Raw genomic sequence first — 20,855 nt, forward strand, 5'->3', positions numbered from 1 at the left:
TGAGTGACTTTGTTAGACTTGATAATTATTTTTGGACTGCACAAGTTAATTCATCAAGCTGACTTATCAATATACCCGCCAGTTTTGACAACGTTTTGAGGATTTCATTTGCATATTTTAACAGACTGCTGAATTCACCGACTCCGTAAGGAACCTACCAAAACCTACTCATGAGAGATAAGTCCAGTTAATGGCCAGCGTAGTCTACTCTGCTATTTTTTTTAACTTTATAAATTTTGTTTATTAGTTCATGGCTAAAGATACCATAATTTAAGAAATATTAACTATAACTTAGCCCCGACAGGCGAACATAATGAATTGCTGTCACGCCGTGTACAGGGAAATGTATAGGTAGCATTTCTTTGTGGAGTTTACAGCGAACTTATATGTACATTTAGTCATTTTGCGGACGATTTTGTCCAAAGCAACTTTCAAAATATACATGTGTTAGTCTTGCATTTGAAGTGAAAACATTGTGAAGTTGAGTTAGAAATGTCAGAAGCTGACATGACTGGTGCGTGCTAAAGTTAACTGAAGCGGACCACAGACCGTTATAAAAAATATTGCAAAAGTAACGTTAACCATTTGGTTTTAAATTAGTTTTAATTTGTTTAAGTTTCTGAATTTTGGTGACAGTCGCCAACGCTAGCAAAGTTACTTGTGCTTTCATGTTTATGTTTATACTCTACAACGTACTGATAAAAATAATAATTACACTGAATTAGTCACTATCTATTAAACCCCTTTGTGATACTGGTTAAATCTGATGTGTATTTGTTTCAAATCACTTTAGAATTTGTAAGGAAACCAGATAACTTAATTGTGCTCAAGTCATTTCATATCACATGTTCAGGCCGTGACACTGATTGGCTAACTAACCAGTCATAACACATTCAGTGCAACTCTGACTCGACTGAAATGTCGCCAGCTCTCAGTTAGTGTAGATCATCTGAAGCTAAAGGAAAAGATAACAGAGTTGGTGTTCTTTTTTTTTTTAGTTTAGCTCTTGAAGTCAAAGGGCATCGCGGTGTTAGCAAGCGTAACCTACTCTAACGTAATTTGGCATCATCAGTTTCTAGTTATGTGTCCTGTCTCTGTGCTGACAGCAAGAGACGTCACCATTTTTTCACCCTTGTAATGTGGCAGTATGACGCTTTGTCTGATCACTGGAACTTTACTTCAGTAGCTGTCAGGAACATTGAGAAGGCAAAGAACAGCGTTTCTTTGTGGATCACATTACTTTTATCCTCAGCAAATAGCTTTCTCTATAGAAAACAGATCGAACTTTCGCTCTTATAGCTAGATAAAGCGCCAAACTAGTATATCGTTGAAAGAAAAATGAACACAATGCAGTCTCTCGTTTGGTTATTTCTGTGGACGTGATATGAAATCGTCAAGCTTGGTTCGGAATACAGTTTTTGTGTCTGTTGCAATGTTGTCAACGTACCATAAAATGTCTTTCATTGATGGTTGGGATGACGGGGGGTAAGAGGTGCCTCATTTTGATTACCAAGAGAAGAGATGGGAGATGGACAAGACCTAGCTCTGCTCAGCGGAGAGCACGACTGGATGTAATCTTGACCCTTGTGAAATTTCCTCTTCAGATTTTAATCATGCCAGCAAAAACGACTAAAAGTTCTACTGCTGTTAAGCCACGGGGGAAACGGTCGCAGCCTCGGGATGACTCCGACGAGGAGTTGAACGTACCCCCTAAAGAAATTAACTCCGGTGACCAAGACGCACCACTGACGAATGGCAAGTAACAAAGGGGTTTTAAATCTTATCTTTATTGTTTGAATTTTTATTTTTTATGAACCACGTTGCCTTTGAGAAAAATGTTACGATGCAACCCAGACTGCAGAAGTTAGACTACTTTTGTTGCATTTGTAATATCATTTAGCAAGTTGGCTAACTTGCTAGTGTGAGCAATCAGCAATAAACTTAGCTTGACTTCTTAGATGACTGTTATTGTGGCATGCTTGCAGTTAGGAGTTTCTGAAGCTGACCAACTAAATGATATGGGGTGTCTGTTGGTTTGATTTCATTATTTAGGGAAGGGTTATTTTACACATTTTACTTTAAGTATTCTAAATTGCTTTAAGTGGAAAACTGTATTTTTATTAATGTTCCAGAATTTGATCTGAGCTGAAGCATAAATTTTCATGTCTGCAGCTTGATGGCTCGAGTTGGCCAAGTCTTTCACTTTGTTTTCTTCAGCAGAAAAACTGTCAGATCCATCATCGTGCTACTTGCTAACATAGCTACTCAAGTCTTTTTATTGAACAAAACAATGGACGTGACTCGAGACCAAACATTTTGTCTTAGACCAAGCGATTGCGCGCGCTTATCACTATGTTCCTTGGCAGTTAACTGATGTGTGGTGTTAATTATCTTACATTTTATACGGCTGTGACTTGTAATATATATTAAAGGCAGATTTCGACCGTTAACATAATTAACAAAGAAAGATAAGTTGTTATGTGCGTTGAGCGACAGCACTTTAAAAATATTTTTTATCTTGAGTGGCTGTTAATCTAAAGTGCTCTGCCTGTATTTTTTGTTTGAACAAAGAACAACATTTATTTGCGACTTAGTAACCGATCTGCACCGGTCTTTGTTCTTCCTCTTTGACTGTCCAGCTTATGTTTTGTTTGTTTGTTTTTGCTCCGTCACCCCTCCCCCACACGCCGTTACCCCCACCTGAAATGAATGGTAGCGAGGAATAAAAGTTTAACTTTTTGCTCTAGATGCCGCTCCCGTGGAGCCTACCGAGGCGGTTGATAATCGAAGTTTGGAAGAGATTCTCGGTAGCATCCCTCCACCCCCGCCCCCAGCAATGACCAATGAACCGGGTGCTCCTCGCTTGATGATAACACATATTGTTAATCACAATTTTAAATCGTATGCTGGCGAGCAGATACTGGGGCCTTTTCATAAGGTATGAATACAAACGTTGGCTGATCTAGCCACCTTCGTGTACTTTGTTATTGTACTTAAAGTTGTTTTATACTTAGATTTGTCTCATAAAATGGGGTGTTGTCTGTTTCCTCTAAAGTGCTTTGAAAGATTTTTTGTGTGTTGCTGATCATTTCTTATTACAAGAAATAGGCAATTTTATCTGTCACTTTACTTGACATTGGTGAATAGTGGGTGTAATTAATGAATTATTCTTTATTAAAATAATTTTTGAGTGTGTTTGCATCTCACCCTCCTCCATTTTGGCTTTGTGTATGTCCATTTTAAAACTAGTGCTCTAGTTTTTCTTTCTGAATTCCTGTGTCCTGTTTTCCTGAAAATTTCTCCACATACTAGCACCTACATGTGCCATTCACAGGTGCATTAAAATGTGTGTGTATATATATATCTTATTTTGTTTTTTGTTTTTTTGTTAAACTGCACCCTTTAAGCTTGTAGAGGATAGCTAGTGATATTTAGGGTAGGTGTACATGAATTAATTTAATGTTTGGCTGCTTAAGGCCCCAAGACATGCTTCAGATATATTTTTTCTCATAATTTCAAATTTTTAGGTGTGATTTATTTTAACCCTACCATATCCTCTTCTCTCTCTGTCACCTCCAGCGCTTTTCCTGTATCATAGGTCCAAATGGCAGTGGGAAGTCCAACGTGATAGACTCTATGCTGTTTGTGTTTGGATACAGGGCACAAAAAATCAGATCCAAAAAACTTTCAGTGCTGATTCACAGCTCTGATCAGCACAAAGATGTCCAGAGCTGCACTGTAGAGGTGCACTTTCAGAAAATTATTGATAAGGTAAAAAAAAAAAAAAATCACACCACAATATTCTCAGTAACTCAAGTGGATATTTCAATAGCGTATGAGTATACCTAATGCACAGTGCTGAATATTTGATTTTTTTTTTTAAATTATAACTAGTGTTATTTGTTTTTATCGCCTGGTATAGCAATACACCAGAAGTCTAGAATGCCAAGTTAGTACTGGACTATGGGGGTCAGCAGCTGGCCTACCTCCAAATTGTCCCTAGCATATTAAACTGTCAAAACTGATTTAAAAACCTGACATAGAAGTTCTTTTTTATTTACTTTTATTTTTTACCAACATTAACCGTGACCATTAAGTAGAGTGTTCTGTCAAGATGGTCTGCTCATTAAAGGCGGTGTACACACACTTGAATATAATTTTTCTTGCTTTTTGTAAGACTTGAACTACTTAGAGAATCATGTTATATTTTACTGGTACAGGTTTGGTTTTTATGTTTGGTTAAACCACTTTCTAGTTTGTCCTGAATTTATTTATTTATTTTGTATTTTAAAGTGCATTACTCTCTTCAAGTGAATGGGTGTTCTTTGTTTAGGCCAAGATATTTACATAAAGAGGAAGAAATCTGAATAAAGATGAAGAGAGAGAATAGTTTTAGAGATTTTTTGAATTTCTAGACAATTAGATGAACTTACAGGAAAATATGTTTTCATGATTTATGCCCTGTTTAATTATTTATTTAATTGATTAATTAATGAGTATTATCTTTTATGAATGTAAACATATTGATACTACAGCAATAGCTTTTAGCATGTGCCAGCTATATTTATTTAGTATGGTCCATTTTTATATTATTATTACAAACAAGATATAACTACACCCAGAGTTCTGCTAAATACACCCTAAGTTGAAGTATAACTTACACCACTAATAAAAGACTTCAGTGTTTTTGAAGTGAACACTTGTCTCTTTTCTAATATTATCTATATAGTAACCACTCTGCCTCTCAAAATGGTGTAGCTTTTTCTACATGGTGTGTCTTCATTATGTGTCGACACCATGCTGGCCTGCACTGTTGTATCTGTGAGTCTGTTTTGCGTAAGGTAGAGGGGAACTGTTTGGACTATTTTTAATTTTTTTGAAACCAGCTACTCTTAATTTCCATTTATTTGTTTGTGCTTAGTAGTTATTGTAGTGTTTCTCTTGTGTGTACTGTGTACTCAGAGGAGCTAAGCTTGTGTGTTGTTTGTGCTCCTCCCCCCTCCTCTCCAGGAAGGAGATGACTACGATGTCATCCCTAACAGCAAGTTCTGTGTGTCCAGAACTGCCAGCAAAGATAATTCCTCGTCCTACCACATCAATGGCAAAAAAGCCACTTTCAAAGATGTTGGAGCGTTGTTGCGTAGCCACGGTATCGATCTGGACCACAACCGATTTCTAATTCTACAGGTAGTGGGAGTTTTTTTTTCTTCTCTTTATTGTTGTTATTATACTTTGTTTTGTCTTTGTTCTTAATCATTTGTTTTTCTATCACTCCATAAATTTCATTAATAATGCTGTAGGCCTGCTTCCTGGAAAATCACACACAAGCGTTCTTGATAAAAGAGACAATAAAAAAAAAAAGTTTCTGAAAAGCTGGGTTTATGGGAACAGAGAGCACAGCAAAAAAAAAATGGGCACATGGTGACTGGCCTTAAACTGCTTTAGCAGCGCATCATGGTTTTCAACAATGCAGAAAAGGTGCGAACCATAATTTGCTGCTTTAGAATTTTAAGGAAATGGTACAAATAGTTCTAATTGGTGCTCGGATCCTAAGTCCACTTGGGATTTGTGACAACCAGTCAGCCGGGTTTCCAGCAAGGTCAGAGGTCAGCACATCTCCACTGTACCTTTCACACTTTAGCAGCACGTAAATATTGGTGTGTGAGAAAACAAAACCCAACCCCAATATTACGTGTGCTGCTTCAGTGAGGTAGGGCCAAGCATCCACCTTACTTTACTTTATTATTTATTTACATTTCCTGTGGATTTCTTTTTTTTTTCCTATTCTATTTTTCCTTCCTCATTATAGCAATAGAGGGCATTGTGTGTGCTATTATGAAAGATTTAGCCACAGCAATTATTTGTGTTTGTCTTTTATTCTTGCTAGTGCTATATTTTTATTACTTATTATTTACCATATTTCTGTAAGTAACATGGTGCTGCTACATGCATGAATTATTTTAAAATGTGCTATTGGTGTTCTTTGGTGATCTAAAATTTTGATTTAATCACTCAGACTTATTTAGTGCTTATTTTTATTTAACCTGTCCACATAAAATTCATTTTGACTATTTTTTTCTTTCGGTTAATTCGTCTGTGCTTTTATTTGATGCATATATGATGTTTTCAGTTACACTCCTATCACTTTTGATCAGAAATAATGAAAATTGTGGAGAATAGTGGTGATTTTAGAACTGGCAGTATGTGGATGTCTTTTAATTACACGTTGCTAAATTTTGTGAAGACTTACAAGCATATATTTATTGCTATTGTCAGCATAGGATTTTTTTTTCCTCTTACACAGAACCAGGAGCCTGTGTGTTTTTCTTTCTTTATTGTGAATGTTATGCTATATGGTGTGATTAACCATGAGGTCTTGCTGATTTTTTTTTGTATTTTTCTTAATTTATCACGACACCCAATTGACTCCCCTTACAGCTCCGGACAGTTAACCCCTTATTAAGCCAAGGTCAGGGTTCACTGGTTACTGGGGCCTTTTTAGTGGACTATGCTTGTGTTTGCTGTGGTATTGAGCTGCTGTGAATTTTTGTGTTTTGTGGTGGTGGCTTAATGAACCTATTCTCTCTCTCTCTGAAGACCCTTTTTCCCCATAGCATTATCTTTCCTTTGTCTCTTTATTTATTTATTGCCCCTTCATTTGCAGAGTGAAGTTTGTGCAAGTGATTTGCAGCAATTGTGTTCATATTAAAAAGCAATCACATTATCTATAAATATTTACAGTATTTTGCTTATACTTATTAACACTGAACAAACAGTTCTATATCAACAATTGCCTTTGGACTGATAGGAGAATTTTACACTTGTGTTGTGGCTGGTTGTTTTTTGTTTTTTGTTTTTTTTCTCCCTTGACCCCCCCTCCCCCTTTTTCCTCCTCACTTTTTACCCAGTGAAACAGTTGTTGTTTATCTGTTGCTGGTACTTCTTGCTTGTTATTGAATGAAATTGCCTTGTTTTTTTCTGTAAGCCACAAATACTATGGTATGATTGTAGAGATGGCTCCATAGCTTGAATTGAGATTTTATGCAGTATATGCCCTATATATTTCTACATGGATGTCTTTGTACTAGACTGTTTTTCTGCATTTTGTGAGTGTGGGAGAGATGAAATCAGATTTGTGTCTTGAAACAGTTGGTGCTGTGGTCAGGCTAAATGACTGTTATCTCTTGTTGAATGTTTCAGACTGATTCTAAAGCAAATGGTACTTGCAGTAGTTTCTATCGAAGCTCAAAAGTGTAGCCAAAGGGGAGTTGTTCTAAGTAATGTTCAGGCAACAGTTGATGAGGTTTAAAGTGTGTGTTTATTTTTGTGAGTTATTGCAGTCTCACAAGAGGATCTTTGTGTTTCCATGGACTGTTTCTTTGTTTGATGCTAATATTGGGGACATCATATGAAGTTGAGCTGCCTTTTAACAGTGCAGGTGTTTGTAAAAGAACTGTGAATGCCTGAAAGATCACTGGACCCTGCAAAATTTAGATCCCTCTCTCTCTCTCTCTCTGTCTCTCTCTCTCTCTCTCTCTCTCACACACACACACACACACACTGTATCTCCATTCATTTTCATCCTTTTCAGGGAGAAGTGGAGCAGATTGCCATGATGAAACCCAAAGGGCAGACGGAGCATGATGAGGGCATGCTGGAATACCTGGAGGACATCATTGGCTCCTGCCGCCTTAAAGAGCCTATCAACACCTTGTGCCGCCGAGTGGAGCAGCTCAACGAGCTGAGAGGAGAGAAGGTAAACGAACTAATGTTGTCCAACCTGTGATTTTAAATGAGACAGGGGTTATTTTTTACGGGATGTGCTTACACGATGTTAAAATCATATATGTCCAAAGGATTTGATCAAGCTGTGATGTTCATGACTGGTGCGGTGAAAACTCAAAGTCAGTATAAGTTCAAAATAAAAGTGGTTTATTTATAAATACAGAAAAGGCCCAGTTTGCGGTGCGTATCTGTGAGATTCCTTGTGTGGTGTTGCCTCATTCGTCTTTGCCTTGATGCAGCTGAGGTGGCTTGTGTGTTTTTGGTTTTTTTTTTTTTTCTCCCCTCCCCCTTCTCTCATATATTTGATATGTGTAAGATTTGGAGTAATCACACCATAGAAGGCAGTAAAGCTATTCTTTATCTTTTGATGGTTCTCTGTTCAAGGTTCAGTAGTACTCATTTGCGCAGAGAATTTGTAGCTTTATTTATTTTAATATCAACGAGCAAAAATAGAGAATATTTTGCCTGACTGTACTGAATGTATTTGATCATCAGCCACCTGGCTGTTGAGACAATACTTTCACTCCAATTCATAAAGGGCCCATGCTCACAGAAGACTATCTCTGGTCTTTGTTACCTTGCTGGTACCGTGACAAAACCAATTGTGATGTAATCAGCTATAAAGAAGTAGCAAACAAGGGAGTCAAAAATGTTAGTGATATTTCTAGACTACAAACTTCAATGAATCTACTTAAACAGTCTCTTTATGAGCAGACGGGCTGGGTCTAGTTTATTTAGTAGATATCTAACACCTTTTCTCTATATCCTAACACAATATCTTTCTTTGTTTGGGTTGCTGTTATTGACTGTATGTCAGGCCCATTCGTGGTCGGGAAGATTAATTTAAGCAAGGTAAAAATATTTTGTTTTCTAAGGTTGTGGGAACAGTGACTATGAGGAAGATGAGTGGTCAGCGAGTAAGATGAATGATTGTAGTGACATTGATATTACAGAAAATGGATAAAGTGAATTCTTTTTTTTCCTAAAAGCATGTAAAAAAAAAAAAAAGAAAAAAGAAAGAAAGAAAGAAAAGAAAAAAAGCACCGTTGCGAGACTGTGCAGACAACTGGTGTACTTATTGAAATTGAAGCATAGCACACACACTGCAGGCCAATGTCTGCTGCAGAGCATGTTAAAACTTATGATGTTCATTTCCTGTTGTCTCTGTGTGTTTTTTTTCCTCTCTCTGTGTTTCTAGGTTTTGTATGGTCATTGTAATTATTTTTCTGGTTTCTATCATTTTGAATCCTGAGCTGGTGTTACATGGCCTTTAAATATTACAGTAAGGATATTACAAATTGTCATTCAGAGAGAAGGATGTAATAACATAAATGAAACAAATTGACATTGTGTGATATTTTGATATTTATAATCTCCAGTTGACTGTACACGTATGCCATGTTGAAGGGTATTGTTGAGATTGTGAGTCATTTGAATTTTTGTGACATCAGCCTTGTTGAACTATACCTATGGCAGCACTGGCTGACTACCTGGTTATTATGAAGGTTTTTTTCCTTCCTTTTTTTATATGTTTTTTTTTAATTAAATTTGTTTGAAAATCTGTTTGAAAATGAGAATAAGATAATGAGAATTAGAATATTCTCTTAATGCTTCTTCCTTTAGATGTTTTGAGCTGTATCTGTGAGAACACTGAGCAGTGCTATGGGAAGGGTGTTTAAGGATATTTCTTTTCTCTCCTCATATCAGCCTTACCACCCGTCAAGGTCATGATAAAGCCAAGACAATGAGGATTTACTGTTACACTGAGGCCCTCAAGAACTGCTTTATGAAAATTCATTGCTTTTAAAGCGTACTTACGAAGAAATAGTGGGCTGTGTAATATTTTGACACACTAACATATTTTTGTTTTCATGCACCCTGGCATAATTTTGAAAAGAGGAAAGGCTTTGGCCGGGAGTAACTTCTGAACTTTTTTTTTTTTTTTTTTTTGGTAACGCAGCTTAATCGTGTGAAAATGGTGGAGAAGGAAAAAAGTTCCCTGGAGGGAGAGAAGAACCGAGCAGTGGAGTTTCTTACCCTAGAGAATGACATCTTTAAGAAGAGAAGCCAGCTCTGTCAGTATTACGTGTGAGTAAAGATTACGATTAAACAATCATAACCATCATTTGTCCCCACATGTGAGGTGAGGAAGGCAACCTGAAGGCTCTGTCTGCAGTGGCATGGCAGCCTATAACCATAGAAAAGGAGAACGGCTTTTAGTCTGTAGATTTGGGATTTTTCCTCTGGGTTTTGAATGTTGCCCCAAATAACCGTGACCCGCTCCTTCCTAGGAATAGTGTATGTATAGGCCATGCCAGAGGTGAAATCTGTGAATGTCATAATTTGATAGCTGTTACTTGTTTTCCAGTGAAGTTGTGTTTATTGTAAGGGAGAGGATTCTTATCATAAGCCACATTTCCACAAGATTAAAACGACAAGTTCTCTGTAATTTTATTAAGTTCTGCAGTTCTCACCAATTAACTGAACTGTACTCGCTGAATGGTCTGTTTCAGAAACTTTTTGATGACATATTTGGTCAAAAAGCCCTAGGGTTCATGGCGTTGAATTTTGAGAGTAACTTGGTTGTCTGCCCAAGTGAATAAATTAGTGTTTTATTTTCTGTGTGAATGCTTCTATTATAATGTCTTATTTTTAAGCTTCCAGTATTGATATGGTCTGATCTCTGCACAGTTCTTGTCACTTACTAGTCACCATCAAGGAACAGGTGGCATTTTAGAATGAATTTCCAAAATTTTATGTGTGTGTGTGTATATATGCTATCAGTGCATGGAATAAGGTGAAAAAACCTAGCAGGTCAAATCTTCAGCCTGTTTTTGACACTTGAACAGTGCTGTAACAATACAGTCAGAGAACATATCTGCAAATGCTTAAGAGAGTTGCTTTTGTGGACCGGCCATACTGCTGGACAATGCATTACTTTTTAACTGCCTAAGATTAGGTTAATAATAGAATATATAAAGCTTTGACTCATTTGATACCCCTAGTATGTGGTTAACTGCTCTCACGCAAGCCGGGATTAAAATAATGGAACAACTGACTTGAACATTGAGGTCATGTAAGTTTAATATGATAATGGAGATAGAATCTGTATAGTATTGTACAAGTAGCTGGTGCTAATTTTTTCTTTTTTTTTTCTTTCTTTTTTTTTTTTAAGAGCGTCATACACAAGATTGGTTTAGCAGGCAATGCTGTGATTCATTTTCCTTAGGTTACGTTTCAGCCTCTTGAGTGGTGTCAGGTTCTACCTGTGAGCAATGCCATCCATCAGCAGGCCTGTTAGGCGTGCACGTGCTCTATCCCCTCACTGTGCATGTCATGGCTCCGGTTCTTTCTCTAAACTTGGCTCCAAATGCTAGGTTTTTTTTTTTGTTTTTTTGTTTTTCTCACACTGTTTAGAGAAATGACAAAACAGCAGTGCCTTTAATCAGATTTCCTTTTTTTTAACAATGGTGAAATATTCCAAAATCAGACAGACACTTGAAGCGACATAGATCATTTGTTTGTTAGATATGAGGACATTTCTTCAGTTTTTTTGATTCTGCATTTATTTTCCACAGGCATGACTTACAGAAGCGTGTTGCTGAGAGAGAGGCCGAAAAACAGCAAATCCAAGATAACACAAAGGAACTGAGTGAAAAGAGCAACCAGCTAACAGAGCAAACGAAGGAGAAGACTCAAGAGCTGAAAAACGTTGAAAAGTAAGATGTAAAAGGCTACATTTACAGAGCTGTTTTAGTTTATGTCTTGGGTTTTCATCAATGAGTGTCTTATCAGAAATTATCAAGTAAAATGTTTTATGGGGCTTGTGTCTGCAACCATTTTTCTCTCTCTCTATTTTATTTTATTTATTTATTTTTTCATGTCTGCTGTTCCTTTTGTGTTTTTCTGGTTTAAATGGAGCGCATTTAGAATTGCTCTGCTTGTCCTGTGCTCTCATTACCCAGCCCTTCTCTCTCTCTCTCTCTGAAACTGCAATTGAGGCATGTTCATTAGAGGGCTCAGGTTTCTTACTATGTTGTTGGGTTTGTGTGGCCTCTCCAGGAAATTGGGCAAGCTGACTAAATTCATTGAAACTCAGAAAGAGAAGTTCACCCAACTAGACCTTCAGGACGTGGAGGTGCGCGAGAAACTCAAGCACACCAAGAGCAAGACCAAGAAGCTGCAGAAACAGCTGCAAAAGGACAAGGAAAAGGTTTGTAATGGCTGCTTTCTGCCTATAACCACATATCAAATTGTGACCTTGCTCATGGTTGGTTAGTGTGTTTAGTGAGGAGAGCTCTCTCCAAATGAGTTTTCATGAAATGAACTGATGATTCATGTCTTCTCTTTGAAGTTAGATGATGTTGATGAGATTTGAACATTTGCGGGGCGTCGTCAGTCATTTTGAAGTTGGACACGGTTAGAGGAGTTTTATGGTGGGAGGCAGGTGATACTGGACACAAATAAACAATGCCGTACTATATGCTGCACACCACTCGCCAGACACAACTTTTTATTCTGTTTATTTTGAGCGTAGGCCAAACCAAAACATAGACTGTTTCAAAACAATTTCCTACACCATATAAAACATATGCTATTTGTGTGGACTTGGACTTGTTGCAACAGGAATTTACACAAGCAGTTTGTTTCACAACTGTGATGTATAAATTAAATTTGCAGAGTTTTAATGTGTGTGTGTGTGTGTGAGAGAGAGAGAGAGAGCCTCAAACACTCAGGTATGACTAATATTGAAAAAAAAAAAGCATACAGAAACATTCTGTTTTATAGACATACTCTGGGCGCCACATGCAATAATTTTTTTTATTTATAATAAACTACATTGTCTGCTAACCCATTTAGACTTTCATATGACAGCAATACATACTCTACTCAAACAATGCATAATGTATTTGGAGATCTGTGTAATAATGCCTTTCATTTGTTATTGTGATCCACCAGCGAAATTTAAATGGTATGATTTTAGTTTTCCTGATGTGCCACTAGGGGGAGATTGCACAGGCCTACGCAACAGCCATTCATCCTTTAGTGCTCCTTTTGATTTTCTGCAGACAAAGGCCTACTATGAGTGACAGTATTAGGCCAGAGGGCTGCTAGTTTTCACTGTCTCTCTCTAATTAGGAGACCCGTTTCTACCTGGAGTGCAAGTGCGTGCAGACCACATCTAAAATAGAGAGAGAGAGAGAGAGAGAGAGAGGTAGAAGACCTGAGGGGACTTGAAGACTGGACATATGTTGGAGTTCTTTACACAGTTTGCTTGTCCTGATCTCACAGTCCTCTCAGTCTCTCTTGCCTGTTCCTCACACTCTGCTTTCCCTTGCTGTGTCATAAGCCCAAAATAATGTGGCTGTAATAAAGGAGGGGTGAAGTTTTTTGGGGGGGGGTGGGGGGTTGTAGGGGCAGGGCAGAGCAGCTCTCTGGAGAGCAGTGTTCTGAACTATGCCTGTGAAGTATGGCCTGGTGTAACAATCACACAGCAGCAAGAGTTTCACTTTTCACCCGCAAATTAACCCTATTAAAGGTCCTGTTCACGCTCACCGTCCTCTCCCGAAGAGATGGCACGGCGCATAGCCGCAGTTTACACAGCTGTCTGGCACACACCGTCAAAGAATCCTGCATTAGTGTGTGCTGCACGATGCATTCTCAACCTTTAAAACAAAATCAGTCAAACTGACCTCACTGTTCCTCTTCATGTGTTCAGCTCCTTTATATTATTTCTTCAGTTGTTTTTGAGTCCTAACTCAGTACATATCGATAGACACAGATTGAGTTAGTATTGTCTTTAGCGTTTCAGTATTACTGTTCAGAATGCAAAACACTTGGTAAAACTTGATGGGTAATAAGTGTGATGGCTTTGATAACAAGTCTAGTGCAGCAGTAAATTTGACTGGACTTTAAATGACATTGCTCTGAACAGTTTCAGGCTTCATTTGCCAAAGAGAATTGAATTACTGGTGAACGTAATGAGATTTTTACACATTTTGACACATTTTTATTTAGCAATGAAGAACACCTGCTTTTCATATGCTTTCTGCCACTACCTAAACTCAGCCTGCTTCATTTTGTTCTCCTCTCTCTTTCACTCTTTGTTCAGTTGGAGGAGGTTCGGAACATTCCAGCCAGCAGTGAGAAGACCATCACAGAAGCCACCGCTCAGAAGGAGCAGTTGGAGGTGCAGAAGGCTAAAGAGGAGGAGAAGCTGGCTCAGGTGATGGAGAGCCTGAAAGAGGAGACTAGTGGTCTACAACAGGAAAAAGAGGTTAGAGACACAGTAGCAGTTTGCTCTAAATTTACTCAGAAGCTGTCACACTTAGGTCACTATGCTCTGATCTGCTCACCATGCTCACTGCTCTGAGTGAGTGACAACAGACATTAACAGTAATTGGACATGATACTGACTTGATGAAAATGTATGTTTTGTTAGAATTTTTCCTGCTTACTTAACGTTCTTTTTGTACTCTCAATACTATGTTCACAGGCAAAGGAGAAGGAGCTTTTGGAGCTGAGTAAGGCTGTGAATGAGACACGTTCACGGATGGATGTGGCCCAGTCTGAACTGGACATCTATCTGAGCCAGCATAACACTGCGCTCACACAGCTCAACCAGGCCAAGGAGGCCCTGCAGGGGGCCACTGACACACTGAGGGACAGAAGGGCCGCTATCAAAGAGCTGGAGGTTAAAATCCCCAAGTGTGAGCAGGAGCTCAAGAAGGTTTGTGCGTATGTGTGAGAAGCAACGCATGTCAAAACTAAGCTTGTGGATTATTTTAAGCAGGGTGATGGTGTGAGAACACAACTTTCAGGTGGCTATTTTTTTTTTTTCTTCTTCTTCCTTCTTTCCTTTGTGCTAAATGTATGTATGTATGTGTGTGTAGGATGAGCAGGAACTAGAGCAGATCTCACAGGCCGACGGGCAAGCCCGGGAGACGCTCAGTGACATGAGACAGAAGGTGGAGGAGGCCAAAAGCTCTCTGTCCTCCAACCGCAGCCGTGGCAAAGTGCTAGATGCTCTCATGCAGCAAAAGAGGAGTGGCAAAATCCCTGGCATTCTGGGACGTCTGGTAAGGATAAGAGGATACGTTGACATTTCCGCATCACGCAAGCTACATTCCTTCTTAAAGAAATATTAGCGACTGCAACGGTTGTGTTTTGCTCTCTCTGGTTCTCTCATAGGGCGACCTTGGGGCCATTGATGAGAAATATGACATTGCCATTTCCTCCAGCTGTGGTGCTCTGGACAACATTGTGGTTGATACCATTGATACAGCTCAGAGATGTGTCACATTCTTGAAGGCTCAGAATGTTGGTGTTGCCACATTCATTGGCTTAGACAAGGTGAGTAGTTTCCTCCAGAAAGTAAGCTATGATCAAAGACCATTATGCTGTAAGTTTGTATATAACTAAGTGCTCAATGTGATTCATAGGAACGTTTATAACCTCTCATCTCTCCTTTTGTAAATTCAGATGAAAGTCTGGGAGAAGAGCATGGGTGCTATATCCACTCCAGAGAAGATCCCTCGTTTGTTTGACATGGTGAAAGTGAAAGACGAAGCCTTGCGCCCTGCTTTCTACTTTGCTCTACGGGACACACTGGTGGCTAAAGACCTGGAGCAGGCTACTAGAGTGGCCTTCCAGAAGGACAAACGCTGGAGAGTGGTGACCCTGCAGGGACAGATCATCGAGCAGGCCGGTAAGATGTATGTGTGTGTACTGCGTGTTTGACACAGCCTTTGGCTAGAGGGATGATGGCATTCTAATGTTTGTCATTCCTCAAGTGTCCATTTTTGCATAGTGAGAGAAAATGGTCCAGCAGTGTAAACCTCTGCGTTTATTATTTGAACTGTGGCAGCGGTTCATGTTCTTGCCAGAAACCAATAACTCTTTCTGGTCTGCAGGTACTATGACTGGAGGAGGAGGCCGTGTAATGAAAGGCAGGATGGGCTCCTCCATAGGCACTGAGGTCACTCAAGAGGAGGTGAGATCACACACACACCAGTCTTTCACGATTGTCCCGTGGCACAGTTTGTCTACGTTACGTGGAGTTGCTGTATGTGCATGTGACTCTGTGTTCATTTGTGTATGTATAGCTTGACCGCATGGAGAGTAAACTGAATGAAAAGGTGGCGCAGCTGCAGGTCTGGCAGCAGAGGAAACAGCAGCTGGAGGAGAAGGTTCACAAGCAAAGGCGGGAGCTGAGAGACATGAAGAACACACTGGAGAAATACACAGCCAGCATCCAGGTCAGATAGCTCTCCGGCTTCACAGAGCTCTTCAGATGCCTGGGCCTGAAATAAAGAGACAGGGAAACAGAGGGAAAGAGATCTGTTTTTGTTTGGTGCAGATGCGCTTATGTCCTCTCATTGCTCACCTCTCATTTTCCATTACTCTTTAAAGAGAGAGTTGCTTTAGCTAAAAAAAAAACAAAACAACGTGACATTCATATCTGAGAGCGTTACCAAACATGAGTGAGGACTGCACAATAGCCCTGTCTGGAGCATACTTGTAAGAGGCCTTTTTCCTATCTCAGGGTCTTGCAGAGCAGGAGATTCACTTGAAGTCTCAGATGAAGGAACTGGAGGCAAATGTCATTGCTGCTGCCCCTGACAAGGCTAAACAGAAACAGATGGAGAAGAGCCTGGAGGCCTTTAAGAAAGGTATAGGTCAAGATTATGGGACTGTTTTTTACTTTTTAATATGCTGCACTGTGCTCTGCTCCCTCTCCAGGTTAGATGGATAAAAATTAAATTGACCTAATTTTTCCGACGTTACTTATTAACCAAAAAACTCTGGCCCGTCTTCCCCCTCAGACTATGAGGCTGCCTCGAATAAAGCAGGCAAAGTTGAAACAGAGGTGAAGAGACTCCACACCCTCATTGTGGACATAAACAGCCACAAGTTAAAGGCACAACAGGACAAGCTTGACAAGGTCAACAAAGAACTGGATGAGTGCTCCTCCGCCATTACCAAAGCCCAGGTGGCCATCAAGACTGCCGGGCGGTGAGCACACTAACATTTACCACTGTTTACACCCTACCCTGGCCATACAATCCAGAACTGGAGTGTTCTCTCAGCCTCTTACCACTGCATTTTGGACAAATGGCCACAGACATTTCACTGAGAGTAGATGTGTGTTAGATTTAATAATCTCTGTTTTAAAATGAAAATGGGTTTGCCTTATATCAGCATGGTGACATGCTGGGGTCAGAACGCACCTTTAACACATCTGCTACTCCTCCACAGGAACCTGAAAAAGTCAGAGGAGACAGTGGCACGGCTGGAGGCTGAGATAACTGAGAATGAGAAGTCCATGGAGGAGCTAATGGAGCAGCTGAAGAAGTTAGAGGAACAGGCAGGAGAGATCATGAAAGACTGTCAAGAGGCTGAGGTATGTGGAAATTTTGTTGGTTGTATTCCAAAACAGGCAGCTACACCAATTTGAAATTGATTACTGAGAACACTCACATACAGGATAAGCAAGCCAGAACAGTGACGCACATGGTCAGCTGTCTTTCAGCCCTGTGTCTGTGGGTGTTTTGGTCTGTAGGAGGCGCTGCCTGAGGTTCAGGAGCAGCATCGTGGCATTGTGCAGGAGATCAAGGCTATCCAGGAACAGGAGCATGCTCTTCAGAAAGAGTCTCTGAACGTGAGGCTGAAGATCGAACAAATAGAGACGGCCATCACTGAGCACCAGACTAAGATCAAACACTGGCAGAAAGAGGTGAGGAGATCAGATATGCATATCTTAGCCCAGTCATCTCTTATCAAAGCCAAGGGGAAGACCCGTCGAGGAAGCAACAGTGAAATGTTTGTATATATTACAGGGCTGAGTTACACTTAAGACAAACACACGGGGGGAAAAAATAGGTTTGCCTGTACGTTCCAGTAAAGTGATTTGTGTATTAATCCTCACTTCTTTGCTCTTACTCAGTCCACAAAACTCTCCCTGCACACCATCGACGATAAGCCAGCTGAAGAGCTGCCAACACTGACCCCAGATGACCTGGAAGCCATTAAGAACCCTGACATCATCAAAAACGAGATCGCTCTGCTGGAGGATCGCTGCGCCCAGATGAAGCCTAACCTGGGAGCTATAGCCGAGTTCAAGAAGAAGGTACTGTCACCTAGGTTACTTATTACTTGCATATTTGATGACTATTTTTTATATATATATATATATATATATATATATATATATATATATATATATATATATATATATATATACCTTGGCTGGAGTTTTTTAATTGGAATGCCTTTACCCTTCCCTTTTTTGTGTTATAATTAGTTCTCAAAAAACGTAAGTTATTTTAACCATTCTTGTTATCTCTTTGCTGTTTTCCTGAACATGGATCAAACAGTTTGTGTTCCTTAGAGCATTGTTCACTGACACTGAATTATTTAGTCTGCCTCCCTAATGGCCCGTGCTGTGTTTGTCTTTCTCTGTCTGTGTGTGCAGGAGGAGCTGTACCTGCAGAGGGTGGCTGAGCTGGATGAAATTACTACACAGCGGGACAACTTCAAGCGTGGCTGTGAGGACCTTCGCAAGCAGAGACTCAACGAGTTCATGGCTGGCTTCAACATCATCACCAACAAGCTGAAGGAGAACTACCAGATGCTAACGCTAGGGGGCGATGCTGAGCTGGAGCTAGTGGACAGCCTAGATCCATTCTCTGAGGGCATCATGTTCAGGTGAGAATGATGCTATAGTTCAGCCAGAGCTATTATGTGTGACCATCATATATAATTACAGCTGAAAAAAAGCTGTTTGTGTTGATTGCTGTCCTCAAGTCTGAGCCAAAAAAGTTTGTACTTATTTTTGAGCTGTTCCCTACTTAGCTTCATTCTTGTTTATGAATCTGCTTCTGCCATGTCCATTGCATATTTTTCTGAAATCCTCATTTCTCTGCTCTGTTTAAACTACACTTAATTTGTCTCCCTTTGTCTGTGTCCAGCGTACGCCCGCCAAAGAAGAGCTGGAAGAAGATCTATAACCTGTCTGGAGGAGAAAAGACCCTGAGCTCCCTGGCCCTGGTGTTTGCTCTGCATCACTTTAAACCCACACCCCTCTATTTCATGGACGAGATAGATGCTGCTCTGGACTTTAAGAACGTGTCTATTGTGGCATGTTACATTTACGTGAGTCTTTTTAATAAGAGCTTTTTTCCTCTCTCTTCTTTCTCTCTCACACTTTGGCAATAAATGCAAATCAGTATCAAATTTTGCTCACATCAGGTGTTTCCAGAAGTAAGAACTAATCCTAAGGCATATATGTCCGTTTGTTGTCTTAACTGTCAAGCTGATAGATTGTGAGATCTTCACTGTTTTGTGGTGAATGGTAAACTGAGACAAGGTAACCGGTGTCACCAGTAGGCAGGTCTTTTTATGCATGGGCTCACTGTACTTGCTGTCACATGTCTTGCAATGCTATGGTGGCATCACTTCACGGGCGTGCCTGTTTGTTGACCCCGTCACTAGCCTAAGGGTCTTGTATAAAGCTTTTCACTGTTGTGTAATATTATATTGTTGGCCAAGGGATTTACTTTGCTAAGTCTTTTAAGATGCAATTTCACCAAACATAACACCTTTGCACAAGGGAACAAAACAGTGTAAAGTGTTCTTATTGGAAATTTGATCCTCAGAACTTTGGGTTTGTTCTCCCTCAAGCCCAGTGCTTATGTAACTCCTGGCAGACCATTGTTCAAAACAGCCTTCTGTTGAGAAGAATGACAGAAATGCACTGCATATCTAGTGTTGCACTCCAATTACAGCTGCACCTCTCCTCTTTTGTTTGTTTACTTATGTTTCTGTGGTCTTCCCTCCATAGGAACAAACCAGGAATGCTCAGTTTATCATCATTTCTCTGAGGAACAACATGTTTGAGATTGCAGACCGTTTGATTGGTATCTACAAAACCTATAACACCACCAAGAGTGTGGGCATCAACCCCAAAACAATTGTCCTCAAAGATGTGGAGGTTGCGTCTGGATGAACTCTGCCCACTCAGCTCTCATGTTTGAAAATATTCCCAGGGATTCATTTGAATTTTTGTCTGAATGTCTCCTTTGACCTGTTCTTTTGTGTCTGTCGTCATTCTTAGCTGTACTTTATCCTTTATATAATCATTTCTCTTCTTTCATTCTGTAAAGTCCTTGTGTTTCTTACCTTTTGATAAAGCTGCTCTATTATGTGACAAGGTAATAAAATATATATATATATGTATAGATGTATTATTTTGCCTCTTTATTTCAGTATCTTGTGGTTAGTCCTTCATTAGTTCATTGATGAAAGCCAAAAACAGCCATATCAGTTGACACAGTGACTAAATAAACATTTCATTTTTTGTCATATAACTAGACAAGGCAGATAATCTCTTTGCACAGTCCAGACCAGATTATTTGTCAAAGATCTGTCTGAACTACAACACTTGAAGAGAATAATTTTAAAACTACATTTAACACTTTAAGATGAAACAATTAATTGCAACAAAGTTGAAGTGTTTTCAAAACATTTTAATGCAGAATCAGTAAAAATACTAACAATCATTTGACGTAACATTTTTTCAATAGGTAGGCCATTACTTTGCTGTAGTAAAAAAATGTATATCTGTATCAAAAGTTATGAAAAATATAATTTGTTAAAAGGCCATCAGGTTAACTACAAATAGTGTATTTCAGTAATAATTGTTTAGGCAAGTGTGGTATGATTTGGCAAGTTCCAAGCAATTACTTCATGAGTCTGAAATGGTCCAAGATTACGAGCTTTCTTGTTAGATGCTACATGATTTCTGATTTTGCGTTCCCTTAATCTATGTACATGTAAGCAGGCACCAGAAGATTACAGATATAGTGCAGACTGCAGATACAGACCACAGAAGTGGGATTAAGAAAAAAAGAACCACATCAGTCGTTTTGTCAAATTGTGTCCATGATTTTGGATCCATTTGACAGGAGAATGTTTAGTGATATATTAAAAGAACACTAATGGTACCATGGCCCTTTGCTCTATGAGTTGAATGCAAATGGAGTGCAAGAGAGAATTATTTCCGTCTATAA

At 39.4% G+C, this 20,855-nt stretch overlaps 1 protein-coding gene across 2 annotated transcripts; it reads left to right on the top strand.

The window, feature by feature from the left end:
* Positions 1–1,580: 1,580 nt before the first annotated feature.
* On the top strand, positions 1,581–19,844 carry smc4 (structural maintenance of chromosomes 4). Of its 2 annotated transcripts, none has more exons than XM_030777307.1 (23): positions 1,581–1,755; positions 2,748–2,938; positions 3,580–3,771; positions 5,011–5,187; positions 7,592–7,756; positions 9,746–9,873; positions 11,364–11,504; positions 11,848–11,998; positions 13,898–14,062; positions 14,282–14,515; positions 14,679–14,864; positions 14,977–15,138; positions 15,268–15,493; positions 15,699–15,778; positions 15,891–16,043; positions 16,331–16,457; positions 16,611–16,800; positions 17,044–17,188; positions 17,348–17,521; positions 17,732–17,914; positions 18,260–18,492; positions 18,756–18,939; positions 19,628–19,844. In XM_030777307.1, exons 1-23 carry the CDS (start codon positions 1,614–1,616, stop codon positions 19,790–19,792), a joined length of 3,894 nt encoding a protein of 1,297 aa, XP_030633167.1. In that variant the 5' UTR covers positions 1,581–1,613; the 3' UTR covers positions 19,793–19,844. The 2 variants fall into 2 exon arrangements, with proteins under 2 accessions (XP_030633167.1, XP_030633166.1); XM_030777306.1 differs by having other exon boundaries at positions 1,614–1,728.
* Positions 19,845–20,855: the final 1,011 nt, after the last annotated feature.

The sequence above is a fragment of the Chanos chanos genome, chromosome 6 (genome assembly GCF_902362185.1).
Source record: "Chanos chanos chromosome 6, fChaCha1.1, whole genome shotgun sequence".
Lineage (NCBI taxonomy): Eukaryota > Metazoa > Chordata > Actinopteri > Gonorynchiformes > Chanidae > Chanos > Chanos chanos.

What these genes read in the sequence shown, in the direction of transcription:
- smc4 (XM_030777307.1), top strand. Translation starts at nt 1,614, where the DNA reads ATGCCAGCAAAAACGACTAAAAGTTCTACTGCTGTTAAGCCACGGGGG. An exon ending in AGACGCACCACTGACGAATG is followed by an intron (nt 1,756 to 2,747) that starts GCAAGTAACAAA and finishes TTTTTGCTCTAG; the next exon opens with ATGCCGCTCCCGTGGAGCCT. An exon ending in CTGGCATTCTGGGACGTCTG is followed by an intron (nt 14,865 to 14,976) that starts GTAAGGATAAGA and finishes GTTCTCTCATAG; the next exon opens with GGCGACCTTGGGGCCATTGA.